General features: G+C 40.6%; 1 protein-coding gene across 1 annotated transcript; it reads right to left on the bottom strand.

Annotated features, from left to right (window-relative positions):
* Positions 1-6,899: 6,899 nt before the first annotated feature.
* On the bottom strand, positions 6,900-8,771 carry LOC128687096 (uncharacterized). The gene is made up of 2 exons (XM_053774443.2): positions 8,744-8,771; positions 6,900-7,540 (listed from the first exon to the last, which is right to left on the bottom strand). Exons 1-2 carry the CDS (start codon positions 8,769-8,771, stop codon positions 6,900-6,902), a joined length of 669 nt encoding a protein of 222 aa, XP_053630418.2.
* Between the last annotated feature and the right edge of the window lie 5,649 nt (positions 8,772-14,420).

Genomic DNA, 14,420 nt, shown 5'->3' with positions numbered 1-14,420 from the left:
ACCATTATGGTATAAGAGGCCATACGCTTGCATATTTTAAATCCTACCTTACTAATAGGTATCAGTATGTCACCATTAAAGACACAGCATCATCAACACGGCCACTTGATACTGGAGTTCCGCAGGGAAGTGTCCTAGGACCCCTGCTCTCCTCATTTACATCAATGATCTTCCAAACATATCCCAACACCTGAAACCCATTCTCTTTGCTAACGACACGACTTATGTCATCTCTCACCCTAATCTTGCCACCCTCAACACCATTGTTAATGAGGAGCTGCTCAAAATATCAACTTGGATGACAGCCAATAAACTTACACTTAACACTGACAAAACCTACTATATTATGTGTGGTAGCAAAGCAGGTGTTGCGCAACTTAACATTAAGATCGACAGCACTCTAACTGCCAGACATAATGAGGCCAAATTCCTAGGCCTATACCTCGACAACAACCTGAATTTCAGCACCCATATCCAACACATATCAAAAAAAGTATCCAAAACGGTTGGGATCCTCTCCAAGATACGATACTACGTGCCGCAAAATGCCCTTCTCACACTATACCATTCACTCATTTATCCATACCTCACCTATGCTATTTGTGCTTGGGGATCAACTGCAGCAATACACCTAAAGCCAATAATAACTCAAAAAGCCGCAGTAAGAATAATCACTAAATGCCATCCCTGGCAACACCCCCCCCCCACTCTTCATATAGATCTAAACTTACTCCCTGTTCAGAACATCCACACTTATTACTGTGCAATCTACATATACAGGACCTTAAAATCCAATATTAACCTTGACCTAAAATGCTTTCTTGATAGTTGTGACAGAACCCACAAGCATAACACCAGACAAAAACATCTCTACGACATTCCCCGTGTCTGCCTAAACCTTTACAAAAATTCAATGTATGTCAAAGGCCTTAAAATCTAGAACACCCTACCTGAAAACTCTAGAACTGCAGACACATTCATCACCTTCAAAACTACCGTTAGAAAACATCTTATCTCCCTGATACACCCCGTCAACTAACTACATAAAAACCACCTGGTGGTTCACACTTACACTCACTCACTCACCCATTTGACTATAAGCACAGAAGTACGTATCTTAATCTTAAAATAAAGATTCCTAACTAGTCACAAGTTTGCCTGTGATACTCCAATATAGAAACTATGTATTGTTCCAAAACAAAAGCATTCACATTGCTAAACTCAAACTAGTATTTAGTCACTTAGTATTTAGTTAACTTACTCGACAATTTGTAATAATTTAGGGTTAAGAATTAATCTAAGTTTGCCCGAAATGCCTAGCCATGCTGGGGTTTCTAGTGGCCCCCTCTGTAATTAGCATTTTATTACATATAAACCACACAATAACCAAAATCTGTAAACCCCGCATTGTAATCCTTATAGAGAAAATCTCTCTCTCTCTCTCTCTCTCTCTCTCTCTCTCTCTCTATATATATATATATATATATATATATATATATATATATATATATATATATATAAGGAATTCGCGAGAGCAGGCGAAATATACACAAACACTGATCTCTGGCTGAAGGAGACTCGAACCTACGAACCTTAGGACAAGGTACGCAGTGCTTTACCAATCTACCCACACTGGACAAAAATCCCTTGGCCTGTAGCTTGTGCTACACGTTTGATCCAAGGGAGCCAGCTTTCAGGGAGAAGACTTACAGCTTTTCATCTCATCCCCTGCCTTACAAGAGATTTGAACAATGTAGGTTCGAGTCTCCTTCAGTCAGAGATCAGTGTTTGTGTATATTTCGCATGCTCTCGCGAATTCCTTGCATTGTTCAAATCTCTAGTAAGGCTGATGCATGCAGGGGATGAGATGAAAAGCTGTAAGCCTTCTCCCTGAAAGCTGGCTGCCTTGGATCAAACGTGTAGCGCAAGCTACACGCCAAGGTATTTTGTCCAGTGTGGGTAGATTGGTAAAGCACTGCGTACCTTGTCCTAAGGTTCGTAGGTTCGAGTCTCCTTCAGCCAGAGATCAGTGTTTGTGTATATTTCGCCTGCTCTAGCGAATTCCTTGCATTGTTCAAATCTCTAGTAAGGCTGATGCATGCAGGGGATGAGATGAAAAGCTGTAAGCCTTCTCCCTGAAAGCTGGCTGCCTTGGATCAAACGTATAGCGCAAGCTATACGCCAAGGTATTTTGTCCAGTGCGGGTAGATTGGTAAAGCACTGCATACCTTGTCCTAAGGTTCGTAGGTTCGAGTCTCCTTCAGCCAGAGATCAGTGTGTATATTTCGCCTGCTCTCGCGAATTCCTTGCATTGTTCAGATCTCTAGTAAGGCTGATGCATGCAGGGGATGAGATGAAAAGCTGTAAGCCTTCTCCCTGAAAGCTGGCTGCCTTGGATCAAACGTGAAGCGCAAGCTACACGCCAAGGTATTTTGTCCAGTGTGGGTAGATTGGTAAAGCACTGCGTACCTTGTCCTAAGGTTCGTAGGTTCGAGTCTCCTTCAGCCAGAGATCAGTGTTTATATATATATCAGGGGATAAGTCCACTCCTTCAAATTACCGTCCAATAAGCCTGACATCTATAGTGGGCAAGTTATTAGAATCAATTATAGCTGACATTATCAGAAGTCACCTTGAAGAGCATAACTTGATAAATGAATCTCAGCATGGATTCACGAGAGGTCGTTCCTGCCTGACAAACTTACTGACGTTCTTCAATAGAACATTTGAGGCAGTTGACAGTGATAAGGAATATGATATTGTTTATTTGGATTTTAGTAAAGCCTTCGACAGAGTACCTCACAAGAGACTCTTAAGAAAAGTGGCAGCTCATGGTATAGGAGGTAAAGTTCTAGCATGGATTGAGGCATGGCTTACCAATAGAAAGCAGAGAGTTACCATTAATGGAGTGAAATCTGAATGGGGATTAGTCACTAGTGGCGTTCCACAAGGATCAGTTTTAGGCCCTCTCTTGTTCATAATTTACATTAATGACCTTGATGAAGGGATTACTAGTGACATGAGTAAGTTTGCTGATGATACAAAGATAGGCCGTATAATTCACTCTGAGGAGGATATCAATGAACTCCAGGACGATTTGAACAAATTAATGTCTTGGTCTGAGAAATGGCAGATGAAGTTTAATGTGGATAAGTGTAAGGTACTTGCCCTTGGTAATGAAAATAACCCTCGAAGCTATAATCTAGGTGAAGTAGAGCTTGGTCATACAGAATGTGAAAAGGACTTGGGAGTCATGGTAAGCAGAAATCTAAAGCCAAGACAGCAGTGCCTCAGTGTGAGCAACAAGGCCAACAGATTACTTGGATTTATCTCAAGAAGTATAAGTAACAGAAGTCCAAAAGTTATTTTACAGCTCTATACATCACTAGTGAGGCCTCATTTAGATTATGCTGCTCAGTTTTGGTTCCCTTACTACAGGATGGACATAGACTCATTAGAGAACATACAGAGAAGAATGACTAAAATGATTTACTGTGTAAGGAACCTCCCGTATGAAGATAGACTTAAAGCCTTAAATCTCCACTCTCTGGAGAGGCGTAGAATGAGGGGAGATATCATTGAAGTGTATAAGTGGATGACGGGCATGAACAAGGGAGACATTAATAAAGTACTGAGGGTGTCGAACCAGGTAAGAACCAGGAATAATGGATTTAAGTTGGATAAGTTTAGATTTAGAAAGGACATAGGTAAGTACTGGTTTTCTAACAGAGTTGTAGATGCGTGGAACAGTCTTCCCAGTGGGGTGATAGAGGCTAGGACCTTGGGTAGCTTTAAGAAGAGACTGGACAAATATATGAGTGGGAGGGGCTGGGTTTGATTGGTGTTGGGGGGTGCTGGAGTTGTTTCTTGAGTAGCTTTAGGTAGATGTCGTTTTGATAAGGACCTGCCTCGTATGGGCCAGTAGGCCTTCTGCAGTGTTCCTACATTCTTATGTTCTTATGTTCTTATATATATATAAATATATATATATATATATATAAATATATATATATATGTATATATATATTTTTTTTTTTTTTTTTATTATCACACCGGCCGATTCCCACCAAGGCAGGGTGGCCCGAAAAAGAAAAACTTTTACCATCATTTACTCCATTACTGTCTTGCCAAAAGGGTGCTTTACACTACAGTTTTTAAACTGCAACATTAACACCCCTCCTTCAGAGTGCAGACACTGTACTTCCCATCTCCAGGACTCAAGTCCGGCTTGCCGGTTTCCCTGAATCCCTTCATAAATGTTACTTTGCTCATACTCCAACAGCACGTCAAGTATTAAAAACCATTTGTCTCCATTCACTCCTATCAAACACGCTCACACATGCCTGCTGGAAGTCCAAGTCCCTCGCACACAAAACCTCCTTTACCCCCTCTCTCCAACCATTCCTCGGCCGACCCCTCCCCTGCCTTCCTTCCACTACAGACTGATACACTCTTGAAGTCATTCTGTTTCGTTCTATTCTCTCTACATGTCTGAACCACCTCAACAACCCTTCCTCAGCCCTCTGGACAACAGTTTTGGTAATCCCGCACCTCCTCCTAACTTCCAAACTACGAATTCTCTGCATTATATTCACACCACACATTGCCCTCAGACATGACATCTCCACTGCCTCCAGCCTTCTCCTCGCTGCAACATTTATCACCCATGCTTCACACCCATATAAGAGTGTTGGTAAAACTATACTCTCATACATTCCCCTCTTTGCCTCCAAGGACAAAGTTCCTTGTCTCCACAGACTCCTAAGTGCACCGCTCACCCTATTCCCCTCATCAATTCTATGATTCACCTCATCTTTCATAGACCCATCCGCTGACACGTCCACTCCCAAATATCTGAATACATTCACCTCCTCCATACTCTCTTCCTCCAATCTGATATCCAATCTTTCATCACCTAATCTTTTTGTTATCCTCATAACCTTACTATTTCCTGTATTCACTTTTAATTTTCTTCTTTTGCATACCCTACCAAATTCATCCACCAACCTCTGCAACTTCTCTTCAGAATCTCCCAAGAGCACAGTGTCATCAGCAAAGAGCAACTGTGACAACTCCCACTTTATGTGTGATTCTTTATCTTTTAACTCCACGCCTCTTGCCAAGACCCTCGCATTTACTTCTCTTACAACCCCATCTATAAATATATTAAACAACCACGGTGACATCATACATCCTTGTCTAAGGCCTACTTTTACTGGGAAATAATCTCACTCTTTCCTACATACTTTAACTTGAGCCTCACTATCCTCGTAAAAACTCTTCACTGCTTTCAGTAACCTACCTCCTACACCATACACCTGCAACATCTGCCACATTGCCCTCCTATCCACCCTGTCATACGCCTTTTCCAAATCCATAAATGCCACAAAAACCTCTTTAGCCTTATCTAAATACTGTTCACTTATATGTTTCACTGTAAACACCTGGTCCACACACCCCCTTCCTTTCCGGAAGCCTCCTTGTTCATCTGCTATCCTATTCTCCGTCTTACTCTTAATTCTTTCAATAACAACTCTACCATACACTTTACCAGGTATACTCAACAGATTTATGCCCCTATAAGTTTTGCACTCTCTTTTGTCCCCTTTGCCTTTATACAAAGGAACTATGCACGGACTCTGCCAGTCCCTAGGTACCTTACCCTCTTCCATACATTTATTAAATAATTGCAACAACCACTCCAAAACTATATCCCCACCTGCTTTTAACATTTCTATCTTTATCCCATCAATCCCGGCTGCCGTACCCCCTTTCATTTTACCTACTGCCTCACGAACTTCCCCCACACTCACAACTGGCTCTTCCTCACTCCTACAAGATATTATTCCTCCATGCCCTATACACGAAATCACAGCTTCCCTATCTTCATCAACATTTAACAATTCCTCAACATATTCCCTCCATCTTCCCAATACAGAGCTCTAACTCTCCATTTAATAACTCTTCTCTCCTATTTTTAACTGACTAATCCATTTGTTCTCTAGGCTTCCTTAACTTGTTAATCTCACTCCAAAACTTTTTCTTATTTTCAACAAAATTTATTGATAACATCTCACCCACTCTCTCATTTGCTCTCTTTTTACATTGCTTCACCATTCTCTTAACCTCTCTCTTTTTCTCCATATACTCTTCCCTCCTTTCATCACTTCTACTTTGTAAAAACTTCTCAGATGCTAACTTTTTCTCCCCTACTACTCTCTTTACATCATCATTCCACCAATCGCTCCTCTTCCCTCCCGCACCCACTTTCCTGTAACCACAAACTTCTGCTGAACACTCTAACACTACATTTTTAAACCTACCCCATACCTCTTCGACCCCAATGCCTATGCTCTCATTAGCCCATCTCTCCTCCAATAGCTGTTTATATCTTACCCTAACTGCCTCCTCTTTTAGTTTATAAACCTTCACCTCTCTCTTCCCTGATGCTTCTATTCTCCTTGTATCCCATCTACCTTTTACTCTCAGTGTAGCTACAACTAAAAAGTGATCTGATATATATATATATATATATATATATATATATATATATATATATATATATATATATATATATATATATATATATATATATATATATATATATATATATATATATATATAACAATTTCTAACAGGGCAAAAAAGTTGCGGTGGTGATCTCGTCAGCCTCGTAACACGGGTCTTAATCAGTGGTTGCCCACTGGCCTGGATTATGATTAAAATATTTTTTTTTATTTAAGTGATTAATACACAAATATCATTCCTTAAGTACTTTATTAATTATAAATAATATTTTTTTATAGATATGTATTTTTTCAATTGATTTGATTCTAAGAGGTCTGGAGAGGTTATGGTAGCAGAGGCTGTTGGTCACAACAGCAACAGAGTGGAACATTTCAGAGCCTAGCAGGAGTGTTGTAAAGTGTGCTAGGGGCTTGAGCTGACGCCTGGGCTTCCTGGGGGCCATAAGCCGATGAGAGTAAGGTATCAGACGCGGCGGCTGGGGTGCCATAGGCCGTAGACAGGGACTGGACAGAGGCCTCGGCTGTGCTGTCCTCTGGATTCTTGCCAATTTGAGCGTTCAGATGGAAGAACTGTTCAGAGGTGGCGCAGTCTACGTTGAACCACCAGTCACACACGAAGTACTGCTGGTTGAAGACAGTGCCGTTGGGACACAGGAAGGAGTCATGGCGGCCGTCGAACTGACAGATGTGGAAGACCTGACAGCCAGCCTCCTCAGCGATGTCAGCGAAGTAACCCGGAAACTCCTGAGCATCGCAGGAGAAGCCAGTGTTGGGGACAGAAGCTAGGATAGGGTAGTCCTGGCCTGGGGTACCGCCCCCGGGGATGCTGGCGGTCAGGGCAGCTCTGGGGTCAGTCTCCAGAGCCGTGTCCAAGGAGGAGGCAGATCCTTGTTGATCTCCGTAGGAGTATCCGCCGTTGGTAGGGGGCACACCATAGTTGGTGGAAGGTGCGTCACTAGGGAGCCTGTTGGCGCTCACTACTGCAACTACACATAACAAACATTTTAAATGTACTCACGTCAGCTAGTTAATTACTATGATAGGTATATTATGCATCCTGTAGGCGGTAGCCACAAAATTACAGAGGCACGTAAGGGGTGTCCTGGGGCCGGGGCCCCCAGTGCTTTGTTAGCTAAAGTTATAGCAGTGATGAACTACTTACAAGAAAAAATCTACATGTTACAGATATTTTCACTATGTTACTCACACACACACACACACACTTGCCTATTAGCTACTGGCCAGCTGCTGTTACAGTAACATAATGCATAATGGCTTGTTTACAGTAGGAAAAGTTAGGGTGATTATGTATAATTTTTGATATGTTTTTGTGAATGAAATATTTTAGCATTTCTTGAACGTTAGTAAGTTGTTTCCCATATATATATATATATATATATATATATATATATATATATATATATATATATATATATATATATATATATATATATATATATATATATATATATATACATACATTTATTCCATCCATGCATACATACATTACAAATTATTTGAAATGTAAGACGTCACATAAATTATAACATTATTCAGTGACATGTTAAATTATTTCACCGAATGATATTTTAACAAGAGATCAAGTCTATGTCACAGAAAGTGAAGGTTTTATGGATGTCTTACAAGCATTGTGGTGGTAATTTCTCAGGAGAACCATGGAAATTTCTGCTGACCTGGATCTTAGTAATGTCAAAACTCACCCTTGTGTCCCTGGACCCATTATGTACCTCTGTAACTATTTTTGACTAGCGCCCACATAGGATGGGTATGGTGTGCATAAAGATATTCAACTGACTGTGGAACTTTTGGTGATATGACTGACGCCTTCCTGTAGCTTTTCGACCCAGCCAGTGAAGAAGAAAGAACTCATCGTGAAACATGATGCTAAGTTACCCACTACACGTGAAGGCAAAGTAAAAGTACTAGGACACTATGAGACAAGTGATGGTCGTGATGGAGTATTGTTTTTGGTTATCCAGGACTTATCCTTGGTAGTTTACACATTGTATGATATTTGATTTTATGTATACCTGTGCCTAACTTACTGAATAAACGACAATATTCTGTATAGTAAGATGTATATTGACCAACCCCATCTTGCCCTCCAGAACATTTATAAATATTCGATGATGATTCAGTTACGGACGTCCTAAACTAATTATCATACCAGAGAGACGCTGATGGCGGGGACGTACCGAGGAAGCAGATGAAAATGTTGTTCATGCTGACGGAGAAGCTGGAACTATGATGAGGTCTGATCACACTGCCATATATATATGTGACGCAGGGGCCTGACGTACCTAGGTTAGGGAAAGTCTTGTAGGAGAAGCAAGGTCGTTCCTTCCAGGAGGTCATCATCTGACATGACCCAGCAGTAACAACCTCGTTGGCCCACCACACGTACAGAAAATAATATTACATATGCAAATAGATACTTTTCCACAGGTCACTGTAGCCACGACGTTAAAAACATATAAATATATATATATATATATATATATATATATATATATATATATATATATATATATATATATATATATATATATATATATATATATATATATATATATATATATATATATATATATATATATATATATATATATATATATATATTGCCGAATAGATAAAAACTTACGATTTTGGCTTAAATAGCAACGCTCTTCTTGCCTAATAAGACAAGCGAAAATTTGTGTATGCAATAATTTCGCAAAAATCATTCTGAACTTAACGAAAAAAATATTTCAATGTGTTTGTTTATTATTAGCTTATTGTAAACGTATCTAAAATATATTTCGTTGGATTAGGCTAAATTAAATTGCGCTTGTTATAATAAGGTCAGGTAAGTTTTCTAAGGTTCTTTTGGTACAAAAATATTAATTTTTACATCACCTGGAGTGGGCTTCGGGGGTCAACGCCCCCTCGGCTCGATCTGAGACCATGGCCTCATGGTGGATCAGGGTCTGATCAACCAGGCTGTTACTGCTGGCTAACATAAACGAAAAAAATATCTTTAAACGTATTAGAGAAAATTTGAGAAAGGACTTAATTTTAAATAAGTTCTTTCTAATTGACCAATTTTACCTATTGGGCACGATATATTTATTTATATATATATTGTATACGTTGAATGTTTTTATATATGCTGGCTGTTTACTTTAATAATCCCCCCCCCCTTTTTTAGGGGGGTGAAGTATTTTTGAGTGACGGTGAGCAGGTGATATTCAGCTTTAATAAACATTTGTTTCGATAGGCTTTAAGCCCAATTAACCAGCCCAATTAACCAGCCCAATTAACCAGCCCAATTAACCAGCCCAATTAACCAGCCCAATTAACCAGCCCAGTTAACCAGCCCAATTAACCAGCCCAGTTAACCAGCCCAATTAACCAGCCCAGTTAACCAGCCCAATTAACCAGCCCAATTAACCAGCCCAGTTAACCAGCCCAGTTAACCAGCCCAATTAACCAGCCCAATTAACCAGCCCAATTAACCAGCTCAATTAACCAGCCCAATTAACCAGCCCAATTAACCAGCCCAGTTAACCAGCCCAGTTAACCAGCCCAGTTAACCAGCCCAATTAACCAGCCCAATTAACCAGCCCAATTAACCAGCCCAATTAACCAGCCCAATTAACCAGCCCATTTAACCAGCCCAATTAACCAGCCCAATTAACCAGCCCAGTTAACCAGCCCAATTAACCAGCCCAATTAACCAGCCCAATTAACCAGCTCAATTAACCAGCCCAATTAACCAGCCCAGTTAACCAGCCCAATTAACCAGCCCAATTAACCAGCCAATTAACCAGCCCAATTAACCAGCCCAATTAACCAGCCCAGTTAACCAGCCCAATTAACCATCCCAATTAACCATCCCAATTAACCATCCCAATTAACCAGCCCAGTTAACCAGCCCAGTTAACCAGCCCAATTAACCAGCCCAATTAACCAGCTCAATTAACCAGCCCAATTAACCAGCCCAATTAACCAGCCCAGTTAACCAGACCAATTAACCAGCCCAATTAACCAGCCCAATTAACCAGCCAGTTAACCAGCCCAGTTAACCAGCCCAATTAACCAGCCCAATTAACCAGCCAGTTAACCAGCCCAATTAACCATCCCAATTAACCAGCCCAATTAACCAGCCCAATTAACCAGCCCAATTAACCAGCCCAGTTAACCATCCCAATTAACCAGCCCAGTTAACCAGCCCAGTTAACCATCCCAATTAACCATCCCAAATTAACCAGCCCAATTAACCAGCCCAATTAACCAGCCCAGTTAACCAGCCCAATTAACCATCCCAATTAACCATCCCAATTAACCAGCCCAGTTAACCAGCCCAGTTAACCATCCCAATTAACCAGCCCAGTTAACCATCCCAATTAACCAGCCCAATTAACCAGCCCAGTTAACCAGCCCAATTAACCAGCCCAATTAACCAGCCCAATTAACCATCCCAATTAACCATCCCAATTAACCAGCCCAGTTAACCAGCCCAGTTAACCATCCCAATTAACCAGCCCAGTTAACCATCCCAATTAACCAGCCCAATTAACCAGCCCAGTTAACCAGCCCAATTAACCAGCCCAATTAACCAGCCCAATTAACCAGCCCAGTTAACCATCCCAATTAACCAGCCCAATTAACCAGCCCAATTAACCAGCCCAATTGACCAGCCCAATTAACCAGCCCAATTAACCAGCCCAGTTAACCAGCCCAATTAACCAGCCCAATTAACCAGCCCAATTAACCAGCCCAATTAACCATCCCAATTAACCAGCCCAATTAACCATCCCAATTAACCAGCCCAATTAACCATCCCAATTAACCAGCCCATTAAGGGTGGTTCCTGACGAACATAAATACCGTCCCTGTCTGGAATATTATATCATGACTTATCAGCGAGAAGTTCTGTTACAGCAAATTTGATTTAGCTGGACTTCTTTCCTTACAGCATATGTAATTACTCTATTAATTTGCTACTTATAGCACAAAAGTACATTAAAGGATACCATGGCTCGGTTGGCAACGCGCTTGCCTCCGGTGTTCAATCCCCGGCACGGGTGGAAACGGATGTCTGCTGTCCCTGTTCACTTAGCAGTAAGTAGGTACCTGGGTGTTAGTCACCTTACACTTGCTGTCCCTCTCCAGACTATGGAACAGAAGTCTTATCCAGGCTGAGGGACTGACCACCTCAAACTACTTCTTCAAGGGTGATGGACTGATTACATCTCTACTACTTCTGCTGCCTCCTCTGTATTCGACTGAAGAAGCCTACTGTGTAGGCGAAACGTTTCAGAATAAAATTAAGATACCTAGATGCTGCCCATGTGTCTTACCATCTCCTTATTGATTGTCTGGTCAATCAGACTGTTGCTGTTAGCGGCCTGCTGGCCTCATAATCACAGCCTGATTAAAAACAAGGGCACAAATTGCAGAAAAGTCTCTTATTAGGACTACGTTCCGCCCTGTGTAGAGCTTCATGAAGACTTATTCCACATAACAGCCTATTTGATCAGGCCCTGATCCACCATGAGGCCTTGTCACAGACCGGGCCGCGGGGGCGTTGACCCCCAAACCCTCTCCAGGTATATTTTATTTATAACTTTATATGCATAATACGCACATAGGTAGGTCAAACATACCTAAAACTCAACAGCATTATTAATTACTAATACTAATACGCTGCCCCTACGGAATGGAAACACACGTAGTATTTGTGTTCATTGCGACACTCACGAAGGTGAGGAAGTAATGCTTCAGTTTCCCCTTGAAAACTTACGTACTGGGTGTATGAGACGGGGAAGTGAGGAGCTGGAACCAACGTGTTACTAGAGACCTTGTTTAACTCTCTTCCACACAATGTAATTACACTGGCCTCTAGATTATAGTGGATATGGAATCAATTAGAATGTCATGGTCGGCTGAATGGAAGGGTAATTTTTCTATATATTATATATTTTTTATTAAGAATAAGAGACAGAAGCTTACGACGACGTTACGGTCCGATGTGAACCATTTGCAAAGTCACTTTGTCTGACCTTTTTTTGGGTCATCTTAGGTAATCTGCTGCTATGTATAATGATGTATGTAATTGTATTTATGTGTACCTGTAACTGAATAAACTTACACATTGTGATTCCAGACTAAGGGACTGATTACCTCAAACTCCTCCTAAACTTCCTCCGTTCCTTTCTGTAATGGACTGAAGAAACCACTGACTGGAGAAACATTTCCTCAATAAAGATTGTCAAATATTGATCAAGTATCTCATTCTTCAATTTGTCGTTTTCTAAAACCTTTACATCACACTAACATTGCAGTGAAAAATCTGGATGTCTTAAAAATATCTAACGATTTTCTTTGTCAAGGATTTTTGTTGAGAGTTTTAATCCGTCTTCTAATACATTGTTTATTTTTCCACTATAACCTACCTTGTCCATAACTACTGTCACATTTCCTTTGTTTCGCAAGGTAAAGTCCAGAATCTTTACTTAATTTATGGTATAACTTAAATCTTTGATGACAATTGTGTTGCAGAGATCTGAGCTTCGGTCGAAGATTTGTTAAGTTATACCATGACTTAAGTAAAGATCCTGGACTTAATCTTACGACATAAAGCAAATATGATAATAATTATGGACAAGGTTTAGATTATAGTGGGAAAATAAACAATGTTTTAGAAGACGGGGGAATTTAGGTGCCTCTTTAGGGGTAACTGCTGTGTGATTAGTTCTGCAAAGCTTGCCTCCCTCGACCCTCTGATTTAGAAAGATTATTGATGACCGTGTCGGCTCTGCAGAACCACACACACCTTAGACCCAGGTCCACGGTTTGCTTAATCAGAAAAAAATTCGTTCATATGATGTAAAGGCCTCCATTAGGTAAGGTTCGTCAGATAGCAAAAGTGTTTCCTGACGCGGGTCTTACGTATGTAGTTGATGACCCACAACAGGAGCTTCTGGTCATCTGACCGAGGCCTTCCGCTGATTTACCGGTCCATCCCTTTAAAAATTATGGTCATAGTTATAACCATCTAGTTCTCAAGGCCTCAGTACCCTTCAATATGAATTCTAGCGTTAGTTTTGAGTACCGCAGAGATGCAGCAGACTTGGAAAAGACTGACATTCTTGAAGAACTTAATATACAAATAATAACAAGGAACAAAAAGGCACAATACCATGACTGGAACAATACCAAAATAACCCCAACACAGGAAATAAAAGCTTACAACGACGTTTCGGTCCGGTACGGATTTGTGTTTGGGGTGAATAACAAGAACAACGTGAACTGAAAAATTCTATATAAGAAAATCGACTGGCATTCACAGAATTCTGCAGATGAGGCGGTGGAACATCTCGCTGCTTAGAAATACTAAAAAAAAAAAAATATACCATGGTTCATCTAAATATAGGAAGAATATTAAAACAGACAATTTTCAGTCTGAATCTCTGACTCCTCCTCACGACTGACACGAAGCAAGGAATCCAGAGATCGCAGTGTGTGTGAGAGAGTTTTTTTTTTTTAATATAATTATGTATTTGAAAGGTATCTGGACAAACTATTTTACACGATAGTTACATTGTGGGAACACCAGCAGTGTTGCTACACTATTCTATATGATAGTTACACTGTGGGAACACGCACAGTGTTGCTACATTATTCTATATGATAGTTACATTGTGGGAACACGTACAGTGTTGCTACATTATTCTATATGATAGTTACATTGTGGGAACACGCACAGTGTTGCTACATTATTCTATATGATAGTTACATTGTGGGAACACCAGCAGTGTTGCTACACTATTCTATATGATAGTTACATCGTGGGAACACCAGAGGTGTTGCTACACTATTCTATATGAT

The sequence above is a fragment of the Cherax quadricarinatus genome, chromosome 62 (assembly GCF_038502225.1).
Source record: "Cherax quadricarinatus isolate ZL_2023a chromosome 62, ASM3850222v1, whole genome shotgun sequence".
Classification (NCBI taxonomy): domain Eukaryota; kingdom Metazoa; phylum Arthropoda; class Malacostraca; order Decapoda; family Parastacidae; genus Cherax; species Cherax quadricarinatus.
The sequence above is the reverse complement of the archived record's forward strand: the minus strand, read 5'-3'. Positions and strand labels throughout refer to the sequence as shown.

Bases quoted from the DNA above. Each gene is read 5' to 3' on its own strand.
- LOC128687096 (XM_053774443.2), bottom strand. From the start codon at position 8,771: ATGAACAACATTTTCATCTGCTTCCTCG. The intron at 7,541-8,743 runs GTACGTCCCCGC...AGCTGACGTGAG, and splicing joins CATTTTCATCTGCTTCCTCG to TACATTTAAAATGTTTGTTA.